The following is a 26012-nucleotide window of genomic DNA, read 5'->3' as shown; positions in this document are numbered from 1 at the left end:
AGGACTGCACCCATAGGGTGGGAAGCCAGGTCACCTCCTACAACTGCATGCCTAGCTTTGGCCTGGCATCACTCCTATGCCCACCTCTCCCACTAGTAGTTTCATCATTTCCATTCTACTACTCCCCTACCAGCACCCAGAAAGAAGTTTTCCTCAAAGGGAAAACGTTTGTCTTTTCTGCGGGAAAGGACCTGTGACAGAACCGCCTTTTGTGGGACCATGGACGCACCTGGCTCAAGCTACTCAAGCTCAGTGGAAGAAGGGGTAAGGAGCTTGCCCTCACCCTCAGAGTAGGGCAATGCAGCGGCACCCATTGCAGGCACCAAAACCTGTCACAGAACCTGGTATGGAAGTGACAAAGCCAGCCCAAGACACGGCTGCTGCTGGGTGAGCCAACACTAGATGTCACTTGCCGCTCAGCCAACACACACCACCAGCTAAGAAGACATAAAAGGAGGGCTTCTAGAGCTACCAGGCAGGAGACAACCCAAAAGTACAGGCAGAGTGCAAGCACTGAGTGGGTGTTTTGGAGTCTTTACGGAGCGCTCCTCCCTACCTGACCTGGTCCCAGTCCTGTCCTACCTCCCTCTGCATATCAATTCCCACTCACGAAATACTAAGTGTCAAACCTGCACTGCCCTCTTTGCTCAGCTTTTGGATTCCTATATGTTTCTGTCCCCACCACTCCCAGGGGCTTTCACGATGGCTGCATGGCTCTCAGCTCTAGCTTCATCAGCACAACCCTCTTCAGCATCCTTTCACTGTCAGCCAGCTCAGGCCTCTCCCCAGCCAGCCTACTCGCTCCCTCTTGGGCCAATTTTCCCCCAGGGACCACAACACCTCACTCAAGAAGACAGATCTTCTCCATTTTCTCCTAAGCTTCATTCTCATATAATGCCTAATATGTACAGCGTCACTTTGCAGCCTGCTCAGCCAGAGCTCACCTTCTCTCAATACTTTGCAGGCATCACTAGGCACTCACAGCTCTGTGGGTACATGACAAACAGGAAAATCAGCAGATTTCTTACCTGAACTCTCCCAATTTTCAGCCCTGCTGCAGATATGGTTATTAGTGCTGTAACATCTATGGCCCCTAGCCATGACCAAACCACATGAGGTGACACAGAATCACACTGACACATACAAGCTCCTCATCACAAGGAGGCTCCATGCTGCTGCCACAGCTGCCCCTTGCCTTTAATCACAGGTAGTCACCAATCACATCCCTTCCCTTGTTCCAAACTCCTCCACTATCGCCTGCATGTCAGAGGCCAGAACATTCTTACAGCTGTTCTCACAGCTGTAGGGCATCAGTTACTAGAGACTAACACAGGAGAATGCACACAGCTGTGATGCAGGGAAGACAGACTAATCCTAAAATCCTGGGCTGAGAAGGTATGGATTTATCACTTCAGGTCAGGTCTGCTATTTTCCTAGAAGTTTGTAGAAATTTACAGTAGTTTATGGCAATTTGACTAAGCCTATGCTGTGCTTGAGGAGCTAGAACTAAGGTACAACTCAGGACAGTTACAGGGCTGACAGAGGCCATGTCCTCCCTCTCTGTAGTTTGTCAAATGCTTTAGGGACCAGCCATATCCCCTTGCAGCAGCCAGGGTCTGCTGAGCACCATCCCACCAGAAGAGCCAAGAGAGGCAAGACAAACTTTTCTCACCCTATCTAGGGTGAGAACATAACTAACATAGGCTAGAAAGCATCAGCAACAACCCTAGAATTTCTGTCCCAGTGGGCATTTCCCACCCTCTTATAGACTGGAGTAGATAGAGAGGGAGAGCTAGAACCACCACTTAATGGCCATTAATCCTTTTCTTCAGCAATAAATCCACAGCCTCAATGTCACTGTCAGCTCCTGCTGACATCGCCCACAGCGATCCTAAGGCAAAACCCACAGCTGAATCAGCAGCAGGGAGTTCCTGGGGCAGGTGGAAAGGGGCTTGGGTAAATCAGAAGCAGAAGTCAGACAAGCTGGGGGTATTGGCTCATGGCCAGATCAAACCCAGCAGCTCTCAGCACAGAGAACCTGATGCAAAGGGAACACTTCTCCCTGCGCACCCTCAGGGAAGCATACTGAACACGACAGACAAGTGTTCACCAAACCACCTCAGCGCCAAGAAATAACTAAGGGAGCTTTTTGCTGCTGATAAAGGTTTTACCTAACCTGACTGCTTTTGCATTGTAACAGATAAGAAAACAGTTGCAGGTCACATTCCCTCACCTAAACTGATGGCTGGTGGCATCCAGTAGTGCAAGTTCCCCCAGCCAGTCCCAAAAATGCTCCCATCAGCAGGAATCCAGGAGACTTCAGCCCCAACTGCACAGGATCCCTGGTACCCCAGAGAAGCGGGGGTGCCTATGCACCCCAACCCACCTGGGTTAAGTGGCTCGCTTCCCAGCCCCAGCTGTGGGGTCAGGCCACCCCAATGGCAAAGGCTCTCATTTGAGAGAAGGCTATTTGAACCACTGGGACCGTAAAGCAGGAGCACAGAAGTGGTATTCTCCGTCTAGGAGCCGTCTAGGCTAGAAATCAGAGCAGCTCCAGGGATGAGCAGCAAAGGCAGCAGGATGCCTGCTCCATCTACCAACACCCATATATCCACCGAAGCTCACAAACGGGGCGTCGCTCACGGGGAGAGGGAAAAGCCTCAGACCCACCTTAACCTAGGCCGAAGCGCTGCAGCCAAGCCCGGCTTCGTCCGCCCCTCGGGCGGGGGCACTGAGCGCCCGGGTGCGGGCGGCGCCTGACAGACACCCCCAGCCCCAGGCACCCGCGGCTGCTCACGCCTCTCCCGAAGGCGGCGGAGGTGGCTCCGTACAGCTGCCCCGCGACGGGGACGGCCCCGCACCCCGGGTGGGAGCACAGGCGGCCGCTCCCCTCGCCAGGAGACAAAGGGACACACAGCCCCGGGCCGGGGGAGAGGCCGCCGGTGCCCAGGCAGCTGCCGAGCGGAGACCGAGGGCAGAACTGGACGGAAAGCCCGCCCAGGAACGGTGGTGCCGCCACAGCGGGTCAGCCCGCGGGTTTGGAAATGATGCCGAGGAGACGCGGCCCCGACGGCGCCCAGCACCGCTCCGCACTCACCTGACTCCGGGGGTCAAGTCACGCCCAGCCCACACCCTGGGCCGCCCCGCACCTTTAAGGGCGGCGGCAGGAAGCGGCGCGGAGCCGCGGCCGCCCCGATGCCAGCCCCGCAGTGACCCCCGAGAGCGGGCGGCCGCGTGCGGCGCCGGGCCGGGCCGACCCGGGCCGGGCCGCCCCTCCCCTCCCCGCCGGCCCCCGCCCTCCCCTCCCCCGCCAGGAAGCGGACCATCCCCGCGGCCCCGGCCCAGATGAAAGCGGAGCGGGCCGGGGGTCACTTCCAAAGCTAAAGTGATAATGGCCATTGTGCTGCCGCCGCCGCACTTAAAGGGCCCGCCGCCTCAGGCCGCCCTGTCCCGGAGCGCCCAGGCACCCTGCGCCCCAAAGCATCCTCCTGCCCCACACCCCGCCCGGGCTTGCAGCCCCATGGCGAGTGGCGGAGCCCATTTGGGTCACGGGGTGGGAGCTGGGCTCCCGCGCGGGGCACTCATCGTGTCCTACTGGGAGCAGGCCGGTCCCAGGTGAGTGTCACTGCAGTCCAAGGGTTGGCACAGCCTCTATGTGTGTCTGCTCCCTTCTCCCGGCTTGCTCCTGACGAGGCCACGGTCCTTCTGTCCTGCTAGCAAGGAGATGCCCTTTCCTCCCTCCTTGCCAAGTGTGGTGACCCTTTCACCAGCAAGGCCAGGCTGGTGGGACCCTTGGGCTCCTAAGGCAGACAAAGCTGCCCGTCAAAACCTTCTCATTTGTCTGTGGGGGGGCACCCAAATTACGGAAACCTTTTACCTGTCCTCAGTTCTAAGCAGCCTTCTGACAGCCTTACATCTGCCTACTGGTGCCTGGGTCCTCAGTGGAGCTCTCCTCTTCCTTATTATCTCTGCCCTGCTGCCTCCTCAGCCTAATCTCAGGGCCGAGGTCCCCCTCCTTAACTCCCACTCTCACAATGGCTTCATCCTGTCTCTTGGGCATCACGTGAGGCTGTGCAAACAGCTAGCACATCAGGCACCTCTCTCCATCATCGCTCCAGCATTGCTAAGTTGTCAACACTGCCTCTACCCTATGGCCTCTTCATATGTCCAGAACCCTAGAGCTTCCTCCAGAACCTATCTCATCCCAACCTACACCACCTCAAAACAGGTACCCAAGGAGCCCATTTGGTCTTGGGTGTGAAGCCTGGGTGCATTTTAATGACAGGGTCATAATTTGGTCAAGAGGGAAGAGTTGGGATCTTCGCTAACTGTTTCAGTGCTTCATGCCCCCTGTGTGTGTATAGTTCCAGTTGCAGGCAGTATCTAGTTTCCTCTCCCTCTCCCCAGCCTATCCCTGGGGACCAGCCTGAAACCTGCCACAATTTCCCCAATTTCAGTGAGGGGCATAAAGTAACTCCTGATGCCAGAGATAGCAAGGTCTTCTTGCCCCACATGCCTCTGCCCTTGGGGAACCTCACTGTGGCACTCATTTCTGCTGCAGCGTTTGGGAATGAGAGGGCAGGAGGGCTCATGGAGACACCATGTATAGGATTCCTGTGCAATTCAGGAAGCAACTAAACACATGTTTCAAAGGGTAAATGTGTCCAGCTCCCTCTCCTGCTGCCTTCTCTTCCACCGTAGTCCAGGGGCAAGCATTGCCTCACAAATCAAGGCATACCTTCACTGCCCAAAGGCATATATCCCAGAGCATTTTCCCTCACTTCTCTTGTCTCATATTAGATCCCAGGAATGCAGGGGGAGGCCAGGCAAGGAGGCTTTGACAGGAGGAAAGGGCTCCCTGGAAGCTGTGGACTGGCTGCTCATGAGTCCTCCCAGCCTCAATTAGGAGTAATCACTCCAGGTGACACTGAACCCTGGCCTTCAGGACTCAAAGAGGTCTCTCTCACTGGACACAGAAAAGCTACAGTTCAAGGAAGAGAGACCTAAACCATTCCCTGGTGAGATTTATGCCCTTCAGACAATCTTTCAAAGCCAGCTCCACTCTCTCTATCAACATGTCCAGTCCTGGCTCTTTTCTCCTCTGGCAGGCTGGTGTTCATATCCACAGCTGCTAAGCTTCCCTTCCCATCCTTCATCCTTTTAACTTCTTCGGTTGCAAATGCAAAGCAGTGCTCACAGGGCAGTGAGACACTGGTAAATGCCAGAGTCAGCAGGGTCAGTGATTAACATAGGAGCTGGAAAACACACAAAGAGACAGCTTGGGCAGTTCTGTTATGTAGATGACTGCACACACTCGCTTCCAGCTTATAAACAAGTAGTTAGCATTTTTCTGTTCCTCGGAGGAATTCAGTGGGGGACCAGAGTGCTTCCTGCTTTGGTGCAGGATACTTCAGCACAACAACCATGGAGACCTTTGCAGTTTAGCTATGACTGCCTGAAGTTTTCTGTCTGTTGTGTTTTAACCTGCCTGCTTGCAGCCCATCTCTCCCAGTCAGGGCTCAGAGAAAAGTGCAGAGATGTCCAGCTGTAAGGGGGTCTCCAGGCACCATGTTACCAGATGTGCTGTAAGGCAGATTTTACTGCTCTAAGTTTGGGCACGGAGTCTCCCAGGTCAAGAGAAATGTCTTTGTTCAGCAGATAGATTTCTTGTTGGCTTGAACCTCATGAGGAAGGATGTCTCAAGAACTTGGTGCTGAGTTCTTGTATAATAAGATAGGGCTTGCCCTGGTTCTGTCACTGGAATGTGACAATCTTGACAGTCCCACATATGGGGACAATATTTAAACACTCAGCTATCCACCCCATCAGGAAAGTTCCCCAGTCCCACCTAGGGGACATCCAGGAGTGGAAGGAGTCAGAGCACCCTACGTACTGCAGGGCTGTCCATGGGTGGACCAGATCAGACTATTCTGATAGCGTGGAATATAACTGAAACACCTGGGCAGCCAAATGCTATTTGAGGCAGGTCAGCCTTTGAACCGGTTGCCAAAATCGCTTCTGGAGCTGGAAAAGGTTGACCCATACTACCTTATGACCCATTTATGATCTATACATGGGCTAAATTGACATGTCCATCCTCTTAGAGCCATTACTGGTACCCTGGTTTCTGTTTTCCCCACCTTTCCCCTCCAGAGCACTGCAGAATTTGAACCTCTCTGGGAAATCAGGGGAGCTAGGACTGTAGAAGAGCTGATGGAAATGAGAGCATGGGAGCTTCTAGGAGGGTCTAAGTGTCTACTGTCCTTGCTGCTTTCTCTCCTGTGCCTGGCATTGCTCCACAAGGAAAGAGCAATGAGCAGAGCTTGCAGCGAGTTCATGGCAACAGAAATCGGGTTGCTGCGGCTGCAATATGGCCACCAGTCATAGGGAGAAAGAAGTTCAAGGGGTTCTGGTGTGATACTGCCCAAGAGAGACCTGAAAACATGGAGTCCACCACAATTTTTGTAGTAACTTGTTTACTGTGTATGACCGAAGTCCTGTTTTGGCATTCACATTATCTGGTATTTTTCATTCCCAGACCTGAAGCCACCTTTGAACCCACTGCCTCATGGCTGTGCTGAAGTCCTTGAAGTTATGCTGAGAGAGAGCAATGGTTGGGCTCTGCAGAGATGTCCGGTGAGGCACCCTCTGGCCTGTGCATGTCCAGGACAGTGCTGGACACCAGCAGACAGGTCTGCTCACATCATACTGAAAGGGAAAGTGACAAACTATAGGAAGTTTTCAGGAGTAGCAGAACTGGACCGATTGAATTATAAATAGATGATGTGAGGAAAAAATCTATTTAGTGGTGCTGAAGTGAGAACTGGCAGGCAGGGATATTCAAGTGCATCAGCCTCAACAAGGGAGAACAGTTAACAGGAGTCACTTCAGCTGAGAAAAAAAGAGTCAACACAGACAGCAGAAGTATTTGGCCTGAACTTCAAGACAGCTTAAGGGTAAGGCCCAGTCAGGAGTTTCATCTCCCAAGGGAAGTGGGGAACTTGCCTACACATTGGATCCCACCTTGGACAAGAGACTGGAGGCCCCTAAGTCTCTCCTACACCCTATCATCCTCTTCCTTTGAAGTGAATCAGAACTCAGGGTCGTTGTCCATCATCCATCATGCCACCTCCTTCCCATCCTGCAGAGAACACCAAGGGCCGTCATTGCTGTTCTCCTCTCTGCAACTTAAAATAACTCTTTGTGGGACCAGGGGACATCAGTGATGTCTCCTGAGAGCCACTCCCTGTCCTTCTCCCAATGGTTACTAATTCCCAGTTCATGTTCTAGGTCATGTTCAGCGCTGAGCAGTCTAATGCACCAGGACACATAGGAGAGACAGGTCTGCCTGCCCCCTGCCCTGAGGTGCCAGAGCCTTGACAGTAGGTCCCATCTCTAATTCACCTCTGCTCATGTTGGGGCTCTTTTCCCTTTTGGCTTCTGTCCAACTGGGCTCCCTTTTTCTTCCCATTCTGTGAGATGGGAGAGAAAGTTTGAACTTGGTGTTGGCACTGTGCTCTTGTCCCCTGAAGCTCTCAGGTGCACAGGAGGAAATTAAATGTGAAACAGCAAGTGAAGTACCATCGCACTGAGCAAGGACTAGGAATCCTGGCTGCATCCTGTGGTCCTGGCCATAGGTGGGAGAGTGGGGGAGAGCTGGGAACTGAAGGAGATTCAAAGTCAAGATCAAAGCATTTCCCTCTGAAGCCCTAACACTCTCCTTCCCTCCCACTTGCACATAAAAGCACTCTGCCCTCAGCGGGCTCTCCTCTGGGGAGGGTGGGTGGAGGAGGGGGTCCCTTTTCCCCCTATTTTTTTTTCCTGTGTTACAAATAGTTTTCTGGTAGGTGAAATGCTGAAAATCCTTGACCTCTCCTCCCCCATGCCTGCTTCTTACCCAGATCCAAAGGACCCAAAACCGTTTCAAAGACTATGAGTTCATGGCAGACCTGGCCTGTTTTGGGGGTGTTACCAGCCAATGCCAGCATGGGGGAGATGCAGCAAGCAAAGCCTTTGAAGTGTACAGTAGAAAGACACTGTTAGAGGCAAAGCACAAGGAAGGAGGATTGAAAAGAAAGCAGAGCAGTTTGGCCCACAGGAGGGGGAAGGCTAATTAAGACACAGAGTGTGGAGAAGGAAAAGGCAGAATCATTAAGATATCACAGCAGGAGCCCGTGGTGCGGCTCCATGGAGGTTTAAGCCATGCTGAGCCTGGCCTATGCTGTCTGCTCCCCTTCGGTTTCCCATTCCCACCCTCTGCTTTGGGGTGGCACAGGACTGTGAGCGACTCTGTCAGTCAGTTCAGCTTGCTGATCCAGCTAAAAATTAGCTGGTTTAGTTCACACCCTAATACAGACAGAGCCGAAACTCGGTATGGGAGTTTTCATTACCCCTTCCTTACTAATGGTCTGACAGAGGGCTAAAGCTTATAGGTGATCCCACACTGAAGAAGCTGCAAGCTCCGGTGATTACAGGTACCTATGAGGAGACTAGAAATTGGAAACATGGGCAGGAAATGGTGGATTCAGTTTTGGAAAGCCCAGGAAGGGGATAATCTTCTGCCAGTGCTTCATTACGCAACATCATGAAAAGCCAGCAGCATTAAGAAAGACCTGGGAAAGAGGGAAAGCAAGCTACGGATTCAAGGCTGCAACTTTGTTTCTTTCCGTGATGACAGAGGCTGCTGCTTACTCAGAGAACACCCAGGACCACCTACTACACAAAGGTAGCGAAAGATGGGTTTGTCAGGCTCCTCCCTGCACCCCAGCTACAGGCCAGCAGGCAGAGAGGGATGACAGGGAAATGGAAACATAGAGGAGCAGTGGCGAAAAACGTGAGCCAGCGGCTGGGAGGCCAGAGATGCAGGAGGATCTGGCTTCCTTCACTGGTCCAGGGCATGCAAAAATGCATGGAACAGACAGGGGAGGATGGGGGATGGGATGTTTCACACCTAGCAAGCAGGAGCAGATGGGGCTTCGGTTAAACACCACAAGGAATTAACTCGCATTGCCTCAAGGAGCCCAGGACTCAGCAAGCCAGGCCCAGCTCTCACTTCCTTGGATTCATGACATACACTTTGGAGACAGGTTAGCAATGCAGAGGGGGTTTCTCTTGGGTCTGTACCTAGTCAGGGAGCTGAGATATGGCTCTTCAATGCAAACAGACCCATAAAACTCTGTTCAAGTTGTGATTCCCCAGTCCTTTCCCAAGCCCTGCCCCCAGGCACACACTGAAGTGGCCATGGTGTTTGCTGGGGGAGAAACGTGAGAAGTAGAGCTGGAGTGCTGTAAAAGATGTAAATGTTTCTGTGCTGACAGCAGCTGAGTGTCTAGGGCACAGCCTCAGAGGGGGGTGGAGAGGCACCGAGAAAGCACTTCTCTTTTGTTCTTGATCTTGGCTGGCTTAAGATGGTTCCCAGGAAAAATCGTGAAGCTGATACGCCAAAGGGAGTTCACAGCGTGTGCTTTATCAGGTGGAGGTCGTGGGGTGCCAGTGACAGAACAAAGGGCAGGGAGAAGGAAGAAGTAGGAGGGCAGGTTTGGGATAGACAGTTGTGGCCATCTCATCTGTGTGTTAGATCCTCTGACTCCCCTGCTGCTGGAAAGCCATTTCATCAGTCGAGGAAGGAAGGAAAGGAATATCCCCTCATCATAAAGTGGACAAAAGAGCAAAGGAGTGAGTTCAATACTGGTGAGCACTGACAAGGTGACACACACAATTGCCACAGCTGCAGTGCTGCCCCATGAGAGGATGTGACTGCCTTGGAGCAACCATCACCCAGGTCTGATGCAACAGCTGAGAAAAAAAAAAAAAAACAACATGATTCTTTTAACATAAAAGTTAGTCATCACTGAGGTCAGGTTTTCACAGGGCTGATCTCTGCCCTCTGGAGCTTAACCTTTAGGTATGACTGATAGCATTGTGAATTCCAAAAGAGCTGAGAGAAGGGAGATGAGGGCAAGGAGAAAGGGGCACAGCTTAGAGACAAGGCCATTTGCTGAGGAAACACACTGGTGTGTCTTCTTTCATCCTTGAGAGCATATACACTGATTTTGTGAAGTGTGAAGTATGAATTATCTGTACCACTGAGCAGGTATCAGCAGAGCAAAGATGAAGGAGATGAGGATGAAGGAAGAGAAGGAGAGCTGGGAGGGAGGGAACTGGCAGAAGAACAAAGCTACCAGGCATATGGGAAGAGGGACCCGCAGGGTACATGCAGAAGCCCAAAGGCTCTGCAGAAGAAATGGCATCAACAGAGTGGTAGGTGAGAGACACATAAGTAAGGAAGGCATGACAGCTCATAGGATCTCTCACCTCTAATCATCAGCCTTGCCCAGAAATTTACTTGTTCTGAAATATTTCATAACTTAGAGTTTTGGGTTATGAAACCAGATTCCAGCCCAAACCCGAAAATAAAAAAATTGTTGGTTTCTATATTAAAACTGGTATCAGTGAGAAGCCAGAGAGGGTCCATTGACTGACAGCTCATTGCTGCTTTCCTGAAGTCCCTCCCTCTGCCGGGGGTTTCGCACTGCTCCGCTCCCGTTCCTGCAGCAAGGCGGGGAGGACACGCTGCCGTTCACCATCACGGTGGGGATCGCTGCCTAATCTCAATGTCCCGGCTTGAGAAATCTGCAACGGCCACTGCAAGTTGCGTGTCCTTTGGAAACAACCTGAAACTTCACTGCCTACCCAAAATAAGACGAATGTGCAGAATTAGTACTGGTACTTCCTTCTTGTCTCCCCTGTAACATACGGGCAATACCTGCTGCCCACGGCGACTATCCCTCAGCCTCTGGGATCTCCAGAGGGATCAGTTCGTGCCTGTCCAGCTCCTTCCTCAAGAGAGGCGTTAGGGCTCGGGTTCTCCGGCCCTGCGGTCTGGGGCTCGGTCCTGGACCCTGCCCGGCACTGCGGTCGGTGTCCGTGAGCAGCGGGAGGGGAGGATTTGAGGGACGCGGGGAGATCTACCGCGCCGGGCCCGCCCGTGAGCATAGCCCTCCCAGCCGGGCCGAGTGGGCACCGCCCGCCCGGTCCCGCCGTGAGGGGAGCGCCCGCCCGGTCCCGCTGTGTCGGGACCGCGCGGGCGGGGCGGGCGCTGACCGCGCACACGCGCACGGCACCGCCAGGGGGAGTTTGTGCCCGCGGCCAGCGCGACGTCTCGCCAGGGGGCGCTCCCGCGGGCGGCGCGGCAGAGGCGGCGCTGGCGGGCGGGACCTCTGTGGTGACGGCGCACGAGGAAGCGGCGGCAGCGGCGGCCGGCCCCGGGCGGGGCTGATGCAGGGCGAGGAGAGGTGATGAATATTCATGTGAAGCGCCCGCGGGGGTGGGTCTGGCCCGGCCGGTCCGGTTCGGCGGGCGCCGATGGCGGGGGGTCGCGGCAGCGCGGGGCGCGCCGGGGCCGGCGGGCGGTGAGGACGGACCGGGCTGGGCCGGGACGTGGCGGAGGGGCGGTGGGGAGGGATCCCCGAGCTCATTGCCGGCCCCCGCGTCTCCCTCAATTGCAGAGCTGGCTCCCGGCTGGACGGGCTGTTCCTGCGGCGGTTCCTGCGGCTTCTGGCCGTGCTCTTTCCTGGCTGGCCCTCCCCGAGCGCCCTCATGTTCCTGACGCTGCTCGGTGTCGCCTTGCTGGGTGAGCCTGGGTGGTGGGGATGGAGGGCTGTGTCCCATGTCTGCTCCCTGTGGTCCCCCACTTTGCCGTGTTACCGCAGGCCATCAGTTTCTTCCCCTGCTTGCCTTTCTCCTCCAGAGCAGCTGGTTGTTTACCAGGTCGGCGTCATCCCCAGCCAGTACTATGAGGTCTTGGGGAACAAGGACTTCTCCGGGTTCAAAACATTGACTGCCGTTGCCGTGACTCTGATTATTGTGAACTCCACGGTAAGACCAGAGGCTCACATGTCTTGGGAGAGAAAGGGAAAGCTGCCCATGGCTCATGGCATGATCCTGGTCACAAAGGATTCAAGTCTGTCCATGCCCTGGATCACTAGTACAAACTGCTAGTTTTTATTTCGTTTTGAAAAAAATGTTTGTTCTCACTTATCTCTCCCCATCCATCTCTTTACCTTGTTCCAGCTAAAAAGTTTCGACCAGTTTATCTGCAACATGATGTATGTGAACTGGAGGAAATCCCTCACTGAATACCTCCACAGCTGCTACTTCCACGGCCAGGTCTACTACAGCCTGCACGTGCTGCATGAGGACATCGATAACCCGTAGGCTGCCAGCAGCTTCTTTCAGTATCTTGCTGGGCTTCTCTTGGGCTGCTGCACACCTTTTCCTGACTTCTCTTTGTCTCTGCATAGGGGCTTGAGCCCTAGAAGGTTTTACCTTCTAGGCACAAATCTAGGTACCCTCTTCTACCCTAGTGGGAGGTGATACCTGTTGTTGGGAGCTCCTGTGACTGCTGGTGGAGATGGTTTTAGGGGCAGGTTGTTTCAGTTGCAAGGAAAGTGGATACCCATTGGAACAGGGATCTAGTGCTGCTATAAAACACTCTCTCTGCAAACCCAATCCTTGATACTCTGTGACCTTGTAAAGGGCCTGGTTGGAGTCAGCAGTGCCTGTTCTTTCCCTCATGCATCTGTTGTGTTAGGACAGTCCATGTTCAGTTTGAACTTCAAACACCAGAATCTGCAGCTGAGCACAGTTCTGTTGTATTTTAGTGGTTTGATAACCCATGGGAGTCACATCCAGGAAGGGCTTTATTTCATTTCCCTTTCCTGTTCCTAGGAAGGGTCAGTGGTGACCTGGAATACAAGAGGAGGAGCATTCAGTGTCCTTGTGGATTCCAGCTCCCACCCCCAAGAGGTCCCACTCCAGTTTGATTTGTGCACTGTCCTGCTTACTGCAGAGCTGTTGATCTACCTGGGCTGTGCAGCAAAGGTCGAATTCCCTTCCTCACAGCTGTGTGTGGACCTTGACCTTTCAGCCTGTACTTGGGCATTGCTGTCAATAGTTGCTTACTGTGAAGAGCTAAAAATCCTATATTAGACATCATGTGAGAGGTCACAGAATCACAAAATATTCTTAGTTGGAATGGACCCACATGGGTCATTGAGTCCAACTCTATGTGAATAGCCCACACAGGGATTGAACCTGTGGCATTATTAGCACCATGCTTTAACCAGCTGAGTTAATCTCAGTGTAGAATCCCCCTAATTCTTCCCCCTCCAGAATTCAAAGTTATTATTAAATACTAGCTGAAAAACTAGAAATCAAGGGGGAATGTTGTCTAAATAATGTGTTGTTATACTGTTGTTTTGAGACTCCAACCTCTCCTTCACTGGAGTGGGCACCTCTGATCTACTCACTGCATTGGTGCCATTTCTCATGTTGATGGCAAGAGAAGAAGCCATGCCCAGGGTCCTGGGCAAAAATTGCTGTCTTGCAAGGCCTCCTAACTCTTGCTAATAGTGGAAACTTCAAGAAACCAAAGCAGCTTCTGCACTTCTGCTGCCTGTCCTTGCTCCTTCATTGCCAAGCAGGGTGGTTTGTGTGGCTGCTGCAAGAAAACATGCTGGGTATCTAAGGGGGAGCAGCAAGCAAGGGGAGAGGTCTCAGCTTGGGTAAAACAGCTCTACGTTTTTGGCAGTAGATCATCATTATCAAGCTGATGCACTTTGAGGTTGCTGTTTGGTTTACTTCCACTATCATTAAATGTTGATTTTTGGTAGTGTTTTACAGTGGCATAGAGTTGCAAGGAGAGGTTAAAAAAACATGTCTGTCACCAGGGCATGCAGCACTTCCCAGGCAGTGCAGCACATTGAAGCCAGAAGCTCCTGCATGCCTGTCTTTTTCTCTGGGGGCGTGAGGGGAAGTGGAGGACAGGGGCCTCTCACCACATGATTATTCTTCTCAGGTTTATTTTTAACTAGGGAACGTGTTCATATTGTGCACTGGAATGTAGGAGACAACTGGGTCAATCTGCTCTGCAGCAAAAGAGACAGCTCTTCTGGCCTTTGCAGACCAAATGAGATTACTGTGGAGCATGTCTCATTACACCTTACTTCTGCTCCAACATTCGGTCTTGCTGTTTAGTGTGGTTTTGGTGTCACTGCAAAAGTTCTCTTCACCTTGCAATTCCTTGATGAGAGTTTTTTCCCTTCACCAGGTACTTAGAGAACAAACTAGAGCAACAGAGCCTCCCATTATGCAGTGTAGACTAAACTGAGTGTTAAATGCATGGAGTCATCCACTTTGAAGGAATGAAAAGTGGGTTCTGAGTGGCATACAAACACTTGCAGCACCTAGCAGAGCATTTGAGCTGATGCTTTCATGTGTTTCATATGTTTTCATTGCATGTTACTTAATAGCTGGTAAGAGGCAATATCCTTCTATGAGACTATAGTACAATTTAAGTTACAATTTTATGGGAATATTACAGTCTGAGGAAAATGAAAAATGATGACTCTAAGGTCCGTCTAGGTGAGAGCTGCCCCAGAATTAAATCCATTGCTGTTCCAGAACTGCAGAAGTGTTAAAAGATGAATGTCCTTGTGGTTGTATCTGTACCAAGACTAACCAAGAATCCATCCTTGCTCTTTGTTCTGAACTGCAGCATTAAGTTATGGCCTTTCCACTGGAGCTTAGCACAGCAGGCTGAGGCCCTCATCCATTTGCGCTGGACAGATGAGGTGCTTAGGAGTAAATATACTGAAATTCTTCCTAGTTATCCAAGTGCAACACCTGCTCAGTAGTGGGATAGATGGGGCTTGAGGGTCTGTCACCCATGTGCCTGCTGCCAGTGAGGTGAGAAGGCTTGGTGTGCTGCTTCCTGCTCTTGGGGGCTGGGGTGGCTGGAAGCATTTCCTTCTTTGCAGAAAAGGAACCAGAGCCACTCTATGCAGAGCCACTCTATGCAGAGCCAAGGCATCGGCTCTTGTGGAAAGGTAGCTTTGATGGAAGTGTTTGCAAATATCCAACAGCTGGTGAAGGCCTGCCCTGTGCCCTAGCCTGTCCTGGTGGGTCTGATGGCATCTCAGCCCAGTACTTAAGGTTAGGGGGAGAATCAGTAGTTTTTCATAGTATGGGGCTTGTTCCAGGAGAGGAGTAAAGGACATTGATGCAGAGACTTCAGCATAAGTGTTGAACAATTGTTGAACAAATGTTGAAAGTGGAACAAGGGATAAATATAAGGAACATGGTGAAAGCAATGGCAAGAGTTGTTCTTCCTGGGTGCCATAAAGGCCCTTGGGTGGGTCCTGCTGGGCCATGAAAATTATCTTCTGTAGGTGAGCTGCAGGTCCTTCCCAGGCAAGGTTGTTCACCTGCAGCCTGTCCTGTGTTCATGCAATGAAACAGCCTGGTTTGTGCCCTGCTAGGTACTTACTTCTGGTGTAATGGTGTCAATGGCTCTTTGTGTTGAGCAGGGACCAGCGCATCAGCCAGGATGTGGAGAGATTCTGCAGGCAGCTCAGCTCCATGGCCAGCAAGCTTGTCATCTCACCCTTCACACTGGCCTACTACACTTACCAGTGCTTTCACAGGTAAGGGTAAGGATGTATCCTGGCCCTGCTTGCACACCTCTTTTCTGTGTTCTTTCTTTGGAGCCTGCCACCCACGTTACAACTCCCCGGATGGATATTTGTACACATGTGTGAGTGGTCTCTACACTCCAAAGAGTACTGTCTTGGGGATATTGGGATGTGCAATGTTGGCACCCAAACTTCTGTGAAAGCCAAGAGAGGTGACAGCTGAGGGCTCTGATTGCTTGAGTCCAATGGTGCAGGAGTGTCCTTTTGTTTGGATTATTAACTGACTTCTCTTTCTCCTCTGCAGCACAGGCTGGCTAGGCCCATTGAGCATCTTTGGGTATTTCGTCATCGGGACAATGATTAACAAAGTGTTGATGAGCCCAATTGTGTCCAAACTTGTGCAGCAGGAAAAACTGGAGGGAGATTTCAGGTGAGTCCCAGCAGAGCTGTGTTTTCACTGGCCCTTGGCAGCTCCTGTGAAAGTTTCTTTTTTGTCTCCATTCAGTGCTATGTATGTAGCTACTTTTTTTTGTCTTTTTGACTTTCCTCACTCTCTGAGAAGGCTGCCTGTGCGATGGTGCCTCAGAGTTGGTGTACTGAGCCCCTGTCAACCATTCACAGCTTTGTGTCATAGCTGGCAATGCCCTTGGTTCAGTCTCACAGCCCAGTCATTCCATATGCTCTGTAACTCATTTCCTCCCCCTTGCTTGTAGGGTTGGCTATGTGTGCGGTGGGGGCTTTGTAGCTTTCCCTGAGGCTCAAGGCATCCAGGGACAGAAGCATAAGCTGTTGTTGCACAGGGAACCCAGGGCAGTTGGCTGCAGTGATTTTGTATGATGGAGATGCTGGACTAGCAGCAAACAGTAAGCCCGAGGGCTAAGAAGATGTGCACAGAGAGCAGGATTATCAAACAAATGCACCACTGAGCTAGCCCTGAATGATGGCACCTCATGTTAAGCCTTGGTCTCTGGTGTCTTTCTGAACCTGTTGAATAATTCTCTCAAGAGATGCCTCAGATCACTGGTCTAACATGGAAGATAAGTTTCCTCTAGTAATGGTTTTGGCTACGTAATACCAAGCACTTGTGTACAGTTATGGTGTTTTTTTGGTTGTACAGGTTCAAACACATGCAGATTCGTGTCAATGCAGAACCAGCTGCTTTCTACAGGTTAGTAGAGCTAATTTCTTTGTATCCTCAAAAGGATTGTCCCATTTCAGAGCATCCTTGTTGTGTTCACGTATCTTAAAGGAGCCCAAGTTCTGTTGCTGCGGCTTTCTATCCCTTCCACTGCAGCATCATACAGCCCTGACAGTCTGTTCTTTGCATTCTGTCCATCATCTGCAGAAATAATCCACAGCAACTGGAGACAACTATCTTTCCTTTGCCTCCCTTCTAACATCCTCAGAGGCAAATACAGATTTGGTGCTGGCTTAGAGATCATTACTGATGTTTTGTTCAAAGTTTTTGCATCTGGTTCTGCTGAGGACTTGTTGAATGTTCCTTTTGAACCCATCCCGCTGCTGCTTTCCTGTATGTCTTCTGTGGGTGTGCTAGCTGCTACCTGCCATCTTAGCTCTGCTTTGCTCCTCTTGGTCAGTCTGTGCCCTGACCTTCTGTATGCTGTACTGGTGTTCTGAATTTGCTCAGTGCCATTCACCCAAGAGCTGAGTACACAGTCAGGAGCCTGGAAGCACCACTCCTATTTAGTGATGCTGTGAAGCCTGTTGACCTGCTGCTTGGTTCACCAGGAAAAGAGGCATTAATTTGGTGTAGCTTGCATTTGGGTGGCAGGAGAGTGTTTCTTCTCTCGCCATGAGTCTGCCTTTGTCCTGTACTTTGCAAAATTGCTCTTCCAGGAATTGTAGCACGTATTCTCTCTCTGGTCTTCCCTGCCTGTGATCTGTATTTGGCTCATTCATGCTGGATTGAGTGGGCATTTCAAGTGTTGTGGTGCTGTCCCCACAGTGGTTTGATTCAAAATCACAGATTTCATAATACCTTATATTGACAGGCATGAAACTGATTTAAGTAACCAAAATCAATCTTGGTTTGCATGGCAAGCCTGAGTTATTTCTTTGTGCTCTGATTGATTCTTACTGGTTGATGATAATTTTTTATAATGGAAAAGATATTGTAATTACATGCCCTGGTTTAAAATTCAGTACTGTCCCTCTCAATTTTGAATTTTTTATTCTATTACTAAGTAGAAAATGGAAAGTGGATTATTATACCAGAAAACAGAATGTCTTGGTTCAGTACAGTGTTTTAGTAGAAAAGCTTCATTTTGTGTTAAACTAGAATGTAGCTGAGTTGCACACAACCAGACATTTTCATGGTATGCATCATAATTAAAAATTAAGGAATTTTTTTAAAGATTGCATTCCTAGAATCTTGCAAGAGGAGGAGCATGTGGTGAATGGCTGGTTTTGATTGCTCAACTTCTCCAGCTTGTGATCTTGTCCTCTTAAGATTGCCTAAACATTTTTTTGGTAAAAGAAGAAACAGAAGCAGGGCACTGCCACCTTTTTACTTGTTTTGTTACTAAGCCTTTGGCAAACTTTCTTTAAACTTGAAGTGAATGGGAGGAAAAGAGGAGACCAATACAGCAATCTCTCCTCATCTACAACAGAATTATAGCTGTAGAACAAAGGTTTCGGTTCCTTTCTCACCTTTAACTCCTTGTGTCCAAGCCTTTCTCCTTTCCTAATTCATGGATTGCAGCTCAGCAGATACCTGAGATGTGTTATAAGGCAGTAAAGCCAAACTGAATTCTAACCAGGTGCATTTTTGAGAAAGAAAATGTATTTTTCTATGAACTGAGAATCTTTAGAAATGAGACGTCAAAAATCTTATTTTGGATGTTTTTATGCTGCTTCTGGCCTTATCTTCTTGGGCCCTAGTGACTCCTCTGTTGCACAGACTGTGATGGGAGCATGGTTTGGGTAGTGGGCATAAGCCTCTGTTGGATGTCAGGGACAATAGGTGCCATGGCAGGTGGGAGTCTGAAGTGTGATGTGGAGCTTTCTCTGCATTTTGCCACCTGAGGGCAGCCCAGGCCTTGCAAAGCAGCAGGAGGAGCTCTCATGATTGCTTGAAGGTGGTGGTTTAGGAGATATCTCCTTGCTCCTGGCTCAGCCTGGCCACTGGAGCATCACCACTAACTTGTGTGGTGGTTGATCTGATGGAGATAGCCCTGGGAAGGGGGGAGTTGTGGAGCTGGGGTACCCGTACCAGGGGTTGCACTGCTCAGGACTTGCCTTTGTCCCATTCCTGTGGAGTGGGAAATGGTAAGAGGTAGGCTGAGGCAGCTGGCCATGCAGGCCATGTAGGCTGATTATCATCGCCTGGACACTCCTCTGCCCTCTCCTTTCTGGGTCCAGTTCTGTAGCAGTGTCATTCCTCTTTTCCAGCCAGACTGTTGTGTATTTGGGAATTGTGTTTGACCTTGGGTGTACATTGCTTCAGGCTGGAGCCTTGCTGACAGTGTCTGGCCTGGCATTACCTCCTTCTGCTACAACAGCAGCAGCCATGGGCTCTGGGACAGATTTGTAGGACTGTTTGCTTCAGCCAGAGTTCCTTGATGATACCCTTCAGGAAGGCAGTCCTGGGTGTTCAGTTCCTGGTCAATAAAGAGCTTGTTAGTTGGAGAAAAAGGTGCCAGGCCCGTTCAAAGCTTCAGTTTTAAAGCCCATGGTCCTAGGGATATCTGTGGCATGTTGCAATCTTATTTTTACAGGGCTGGGCGAGTGGAGCACATGCGCACAGACCAGAAGCTGCAGAGCCTGCTGAAGACCCAGAGGGAGCTGATAGGCAAGGAGCTGTGGCTATACAGTGAGTGGGCAGATTGGGGGTGAAGTGGGGTGTGTGGTAACTCCATTGTGGTGGCCCACACACTGGGAAGTTCTACTGGTAGAGCAGCTGGGTGAGTGCTGTATTTTCTTCTGCTGCTTCTTGCTGGTATACATAAAAGCCCGAGGGTGAATAGAGAGTGCCTCCTGAAGTGCTGAATGGGAATCCTGTTGTGTAAAAGCTTCATAAAGAGGCAAAGTTGTGTAGGACCCAGAATCCAGCTTTCTGTGGGGCAGGTGTTCAATGGCCAAGAACAGAAGGAAGGGCTTGAGCTTTGGGGACTGTAGATGTGATTGGGAGCTGTGGAAACTTCTTCCATGTAGAGCCTGTCCCTTAAGCACAGTTGTCCCCTGAAAATATCCCTTCTCCCTTTTTTCACTGGGTCCAGGTTTTGTCTTTAAATGACCCCTGTAAAGACAGCTCTTCCCAGTCTCACCAGCACAGTGAGAAGTGTATGGGAGGGAGAACCTTGAACAGAAGTGTCTGTGGGAATTTGGGATCTTAAGTCTTTCTGCCTGCTGTGTGCTCCCAAGACACACTTTATGGCAAACCATCTCACCCCAGAGCTTCCTTTTTGCCCTCCCCTTCTGTTTACTGTGAGACAGTGAGGCCTCTGAGGCATAGCAACAAGCAGACAAAGTGGCTTTTGCGCCATAGTGGTCCTTGAGCTGTGTGTCTGGATGATGATTCCCTACTCAGGGGCCTGCCCCAAAGTGCTCTTTGCTTGGCAAATGGATTTTCACCCTGGTGCTTGTGCTATCCTGCAAATGGGTTTTTCTGCTCAGTTTCATCATAAAGGGCCAAAGCTAGAACATGGCTCTTCCTTACTGGGCTCAGGGTCAGCACTTTGGATGGGACAAAGGTTTCTACTTTAACTCACTGTCTTCTTTCAATGTGCTTGTGCCCAGTTGGGATCAACACCTTTGATTATCTGGGCAGCATCCTGAGCTACGTGGTCATTGCCATTCCCATCTTTTCTGGGGTCTACGGTGACCTGAGTCCAACAGAGCTCAGTGCCCTTGTCAGCAAGGTGAGCTAAGGGTAATCTCTGTGACCCCATTGTGGAGAGCGAGCAGGCACTGAGGATGGAGGTTTCATGTGGGGCTGGTGGCCCTGGGGCTAGATAACCTGCAGTACTTGATCTTCAGGTTAGACTGTCCCTACTCACGGTGTCATGGAAATGGGAGCTTGTAGCCAGCTGATATGTGATTAACTTGGGGGTGAGAACTGTCAAGGACACATTTACATAAGTGTTTCCTAGCTCAGACCTCTGTGTCTAAAAAGAACCAGGAGCTCAGAAAGTGTCTGGTTTTCAGCAGTGCAGATTGGGATGGGGTCTGTGTAGTGCTGTGGGTCTGGGTTATGCCCTGAGCTACGGCCTGTGGTGAGTCTGGCCACCAGTGAGGCTGAGCTGGCTTGCATTCACCTTCCTAACCTGACTCATTACCAGATACTCAAAACTGGCTTGTGATAGAGAATGCAGAGCTAAAAATAGCTAAGTAGGCACTGCAGGCTGGGACACCCTGCTCTGAGCCATATACGGTGCTGAGGCAGGGTTTGTGGCATGGATCTGTGTCACTTGGGCAAACATGCTGGGCCCTAGACAGGCTATCAGGCACTTTGCAAACAACATCCCTGGGTGACAGGACATGTGTCTACCTGGCAAAAACTGCTGTACTGATCAGGGAAGCCCTGTTTCTTTCAAATGTGGTCGTCTTCACTCCCACCACCCTGGGTGACTTTACCGCCCCTCATTCATCTTGTGAGACAGCTGATGTAACCAAATGTGTGGACTCCTTGGCTGCCTCCTTGTAGTCATGGACTCAGGGTCTGGGCCCCAGCTCAGCACTGACCCTTACTCTAGCATGTGATTTCTCCCCAGAATGCCTTTGTTTCCATCTACCTCATTGGCTGCTTCAGTCAGCTCATAGATCTCTCCAGCACTGTGACTGATGTAGCTGGCTACACGCACAGGTGAGCTTATTTTTGGACACATCTCTGGAGGAAAGGGCAGTGCAGGGCAAGACCCTGCCCAGGTCTGTGCTGAAAAAAAAAAAAGAAACAGTCGCTCGTGTGCAAGCATGGGCAAGTTTGGATATTGTGAGGAGGCTGCTGGAATTGTCCCTGACTTCCATGCAACATCTTGTGTGTCTAGGATTGGTGAACTGCAGGAGACCTTGCTGAGCCTTGGCAGGAAAAAAAATGGTAACTACTCAGAAGCCAAAACCAGTTGGGATTTGGACAGGTGAGTCGCCTCAGCAACTGGCTGGCTTGCAACTTATGTGCCAGAATGTGGGGTTGCCATAGGATGGAGGTAGCCCTTGGTCTCGTAGTCTTGTTGCATGCATTTGGTTGGAGCAGCCAGTGCTCCCTGTCAATTGTCATTCCCAGGGTGTGTGGGGCAGGGCTACTGTCACAGAGGCACAGGAGGTCTGAAGTGCCTGAGCTTTGCCAATCTCAGCATGGTCACTTACCTCTGGATCTCTCATTCTTTGTCTTGGTGGTGGCCCAGCAGCCCTTCTGGGGAGGACCCAGTGCCAAGGGACACAGCTTTCCTTCTGGAGCGAGTGACACTCTCAGTACCATCCTCTGGCAAGCTCCTCATCAAGGACTTGAGCCTCAGGATCTCACAAGGAAACAGTGTGATGATTGTGGGAAACACTGGTACAGGGAAGACATCTCTCCTGAGGGTTCTTGGAGGACTCTGGGAGAGCACACGGGGTGAGGACTGCTACTTGCCTCAGCCTTCTCTTTCTCAGCCAAGGTTACCCTTAGTTTGCAAGGTGGCAGTGTGCCAGGTTGTAAGGCCAGTACCACCATGTGATGGTGAATGTGTCACTGATACACTGATTTGAGCCACTCATCTCTGCCACAGTCTTTGGCTCTCATTGCTTTGCTCTGTGTTGCAAACACACTTTTGTGGGGACTTGTTGGCTACTTCATGGGACAGTGGGGCATTGCTGCCTGGCACTGCAGGTGTGATGAGTATCTCTGTGCAGGGAGCATCAGGATGCTGACCTGCTTTGGCCCCCGAGGAGTGGTGTTCCTACCACAGCGGCCCTTCTTCACTGATGGAAGCCTGCGTGAGCAGGTGAGCCCAGGGTCTGTCTTTGCTCTGGCCATAGCTCTGCTCCCAGCTGTGATCATGCTCTGCAAATCTGTGGGGTGCAGGCCTGCAAGAGGGAGGATGCCTGTAACTGCTCCTTCCCTTGTGCTTGTTCATGCTATTGCATCTCTGGTGGACAGCGTCCATCTCCTTCTGACATGGTTTCTTTTGCTCTGTTAAACAGGTGATCTATCCCCTGAAGGAGATCTATCCACTTTCAGGTTTGTGGAAATCCATTAGAGCAATTAACCAATGCTGTTATATTGCCTCACTGTCCTGTACCCAGTGCAGATTCTCCCATGCTGTAACCCATCAGGAACACTCATCCATTTTGCTCTTGTTGCTCTGGTGTTCCCTAGCAGATTAGTGTGTGTTAAGGTCAATTGTCTGTCCCCCTCCTTTTGTGAAGGAGCATACCCACTTCATAACAACTTGCTGTCATAGTACAGTGAGGACAAGCTGGCAGTGCTCTTCCTGCTATGCTAGACATGATATATGTTGCTGTTGGGATACATCTGATTTGTTTGGTACAGGCTGATTTTCAGCAAGTCATATTTGCCTTCATCTCATTTTTCATCCATCTCAATCTTTTACTGTTCCACTTTTTCAAAATAATGTCCCAGGTCAGAACATATGGATCCTTTATCTCCCCTGCTCTCTTCCAAAGCCAGACTACATGTGGTCTGCTGTAGCTTGAAGATGTCCAGCAGTGTTACCTGCTGCTTTCAAACACATGGGAGTCACAATCTTGCTGAGAGTAACTACAGCCATCAGCTACTGTTGTGGCAGCTTCAGAGAGGTCCATGGCAGATGCACAGCCCTTCTACTCAGCTTCCATAGATGCTGACTGTACTAGCTCAAGTGTATGTTCTGCTCCACAGCTGACCCACCCTGAGGTATTTCTCTTCCCACATTCCTTTTTCTGTCTCTTACCTGAAACCCATTCCCATGACTCCACCACTTGTAATGTGTAGTCTCAGCTCTAAGAGAGTAACTGTTGGGCAGGGCCTTGGCAATTGAAGCCTGGATTCTTGTGTTCCGGCTGTGGCCATGAACTGAGGCAAATCTCAGATGTATCTGTGGAGCCCAGCTACCTCCTGGTATGCTGCTTGCAGGCATGGTTAACATTTTTAAGGAAGGTCAGTCTTTAGGGCTATCTGCCAAAGCTCAGGGTCTGGTATAACTAAGTGGTCAGGTTAACTATACTGAGCCTCAGGAGAAATTCCAGTTCCTCCCTTCTGCCCCACCAGCCCCTTCATTCAGCAGTGGCTTCAGCTCACACTGCCTCTCCTTATGCTGTATGACTTTCTCCCTAGGGTCCGCAGATGATGAGAGGATTGTGCAATTCCTGGAGCTGGCTGGGCTGGTGAGTCATTGGCAGCACTGCTGCCTTCTTTCCTGGTGCCACCAGTGAGGGAAGAAGAGGTGATTTTTTTGTGGCATCACAGCATGATTGTGTGCTGAACTTGTGTGGGGACATTGTCTGTACCTGGGACACAACTGTCTATAGGACAGAAAGAGGAGGGGAGAGAGAGATATGGTACAACTTCAGCTCAAGTGGGGAAAGGCGACCGGCAAAAAGAGGGTAGTTGTGCTCAGGGGCCACAGGCTGACAGGGTTGGGGACTGTGTTCACAAGTCTGCTGTGCTCTCTGTAGACTGATTTGCTGGCAAGGGCTGGAGGACTGGATGAACAGGTGGACTGGAACTGGTAAGGGAGCTCACTGTCTGTGTGTATTTGGGTGATTTCTGAATGGGGAACACTTCTAAACAGATACACATTGCTGCTGGGTTTATCTGCATCCAGATGTAGTGTTCTACAGGCAGCTGACTGTATACAGGGGTGCAGCATGGAGCGGGACACAAGGGACACACAGGGACAGTTGTTTGCTGGTCTCCAATAACAGAAGCCATAAGATTTTCAGCAAATGAGCTCTGTTTCTTGAGGAAGGTGTTGAATCTCGACCCTGCTGCAGGTATGACATCCTGTCCCCAGGGGAGATGCAGAGGCTCTCATTTGCACGGCTCTTCTACCTCCAGCCAAAATACGCAGGTGAGTGACTGACTACAAAAGAGGGGAGAAAAAAAGACAAGGCCTTTGATGTTTAGGGAAGCTGGTACAGAGACAGCTCATGAAATCCCTTTTGTGCTAGGAATATGCTTTATCTTGGACATTATTTTAGCAGCATAGCACAGAGGATTAATTTGTGAAATGTGAAAATATTTCATTATTTTTATGGAGGTATAAACAAGGCTGTAAGGGAGGTAAATCAAGAGGCTGTATGTAAGACTTTCTTCTTAGGGAACTGGTGATTAATGTTCACGGCCACCTGCAATGGCACCAGAAGAACTTTGTCAACCTGCTCACCACTTGCTATGTAAAGAAGTGCATGTGTTGAGGAGTGTGGCAGCAGCTGTCATATCTGAAGCTCATGAACATCTGTACAGTTGTGGGGGCAATATGGAAGGTTTAGCCCTGATGTGGCAAAAGAAGACAGGAAGCAGTGGGAGAAACAGTCCTGAGAGACCAGAGAAGCATCTGTGATTAGCTAGTGGGGCCAATTCCTTAGGCTCTGCTGGGGGCTTGAACTGGTGGAGGACTTGCCATGAGGGCCAGGTTGGATGTGGGTGAACAGAGCCAGTTCCAGTAGCAGGTAGCTACATGTAAGTACCTCTTTTTCCCCTGAAGCCTGTGGCACAGCTCAGTGATGTCTGGGCAGAAGGAACTTGTGGATTCCAAACTAAAAGTTGTGGAGATGATTTGAATTTATTTGCTACAGGTCTGTAGTATTTACCCTTAATAGTCAGGAAGGTGCCACAGGCACATGTTCCCTGTAGGGTCTGTGCTGGAAGAGTACACTGACTGTTGTTCAGCCTGGCACTCTGGCACATCGTCTGCCTGCAGAAGGTCATATCTTGATTTTTGCCATGATAGGGATGAGGTAGTGGCTGGCAGCTGTTTAGGGAGAGGAGTGAGGTGAACAGTGTGGTTGGATTCAAGTACTTGAGGGGAAGGACAGCTTTCCTATTTGCCTGACACCTGCTGTGACAGAGGAATACCACAGTCCTTAGGTTTCTCCTCACTTGCCCTTCTGCAGATGCCCTTGGGGAACTCCAGATACTATGTGAAATGTTCTTGGGAGTTGCTCTTGGCTACAGATTTCTGGTTGGGAGAGGATTTGTGGGGCTTATGATTTTTCTTTCAGTGTTAGATGAAGCCACCAGTGCCTTGACAGAAGAGGTGGAGCATGAACTGTACCGAATGTGCCTTCAGCTGGGCATGACACTGATCAGTGTGGGACACAGACGCAGCCTGGAAAAGGTGAGACAGGGAGGCAGTGCTCCATGCCTCCCTCGTGGTGGTGAGGTGTGGAGCAGGTCTCTGGTGAGCAGAGGGGAGTGGAGTACCTCACTGTGGGTGATCATCCCTCAACGTTGTGCTATTAAATTGCAGTTCCACAGCTGGATTTTGAAACTTCATGGGGAGGGAAGATGGGAGCTCACTCGATGTGAGAAGATGAAGCGGCTGCCCTCTGAGGAAGAACACTGAAAAACACACCCTTGTCTGGCCAGTCACAGAACCT

General features: G+C 50.7%; 1 protein-coding gene across 1 annotated transcript; it reads left to right on the top strand.

The window, feature by feature from the left end:
* The first annotated feature begins 11277 nt into the window (after positions 1 to 11277).
* ABCD4 (ATP binding cassette subfamily D member 4) lies at positions 11278 to 25978 on the top strand. The gene is made up of 19 exons (XM_062494634.1): positions 11278 to 11294; positions 11508 to 11632; positions 11750 to 11877; positions 12073 to 12212; positions 15369 to 15485; positions 15778 to 15903; positions 16591 to 16641; positions 19211 to 19305; positions 20232 to 20353; positions 21206 to 21297; positions 21479 to 21568; positions 21836 to 22044; positions 22323 to 22414; positions 22614 to 22650; positions 23746 to 23795; positions 24087 to 24139; positions 24405 to 24481; positions 25635 to 25750; positions 25883 to 25978. The coding sequence occupies exons 1-19, from the start codon at positions 11278 to 11280 to the stop codon at positions 25976 to 25978; spliced, it is 1833 nt and encodes a 610-aa protein (XP_062350618.1).
* Positions 25979 to 26012: the final 34 nt, after the last annotated feature.

Source organism: Cinclus cinclus, chromosome 6 (genome assembly GCF_963662255.1).
Source record: "Cinclus cinclus chromosome 6, bCinCin1.1, whole genome shotgun sequence".
NCBI classification, from domain to species: Eukaryota; Metazoa; Chordata; class Aves; order Passeriformes; family Cinclidae; genus Cinclus; species Cinclus cinclus.
The sequence above is the reverse complement of the archived record's forward strand: the minus strand, read 5'-3'. Positions and strand labels throughout refer to the sequence as shown.

Coding starts and splice junctions, on each gene's coding strand:
- ABCD4 (XM_062494634.1), top strand. Junction 15,904..16,590: donor AAACTGGAGGGAGATTTCAG/GTGAGTCCCAGC, acceptor TTGGTTGTACAG/GTTCAAACACATGCAGATTC. Junction 21,569..21,835: donor ACCAGTTGGGATTTGGACAG/GTGAGTCGCCTC, acceptor GTGGTGGCCCAG/CAGCCCTTCTGGGGAGGACC.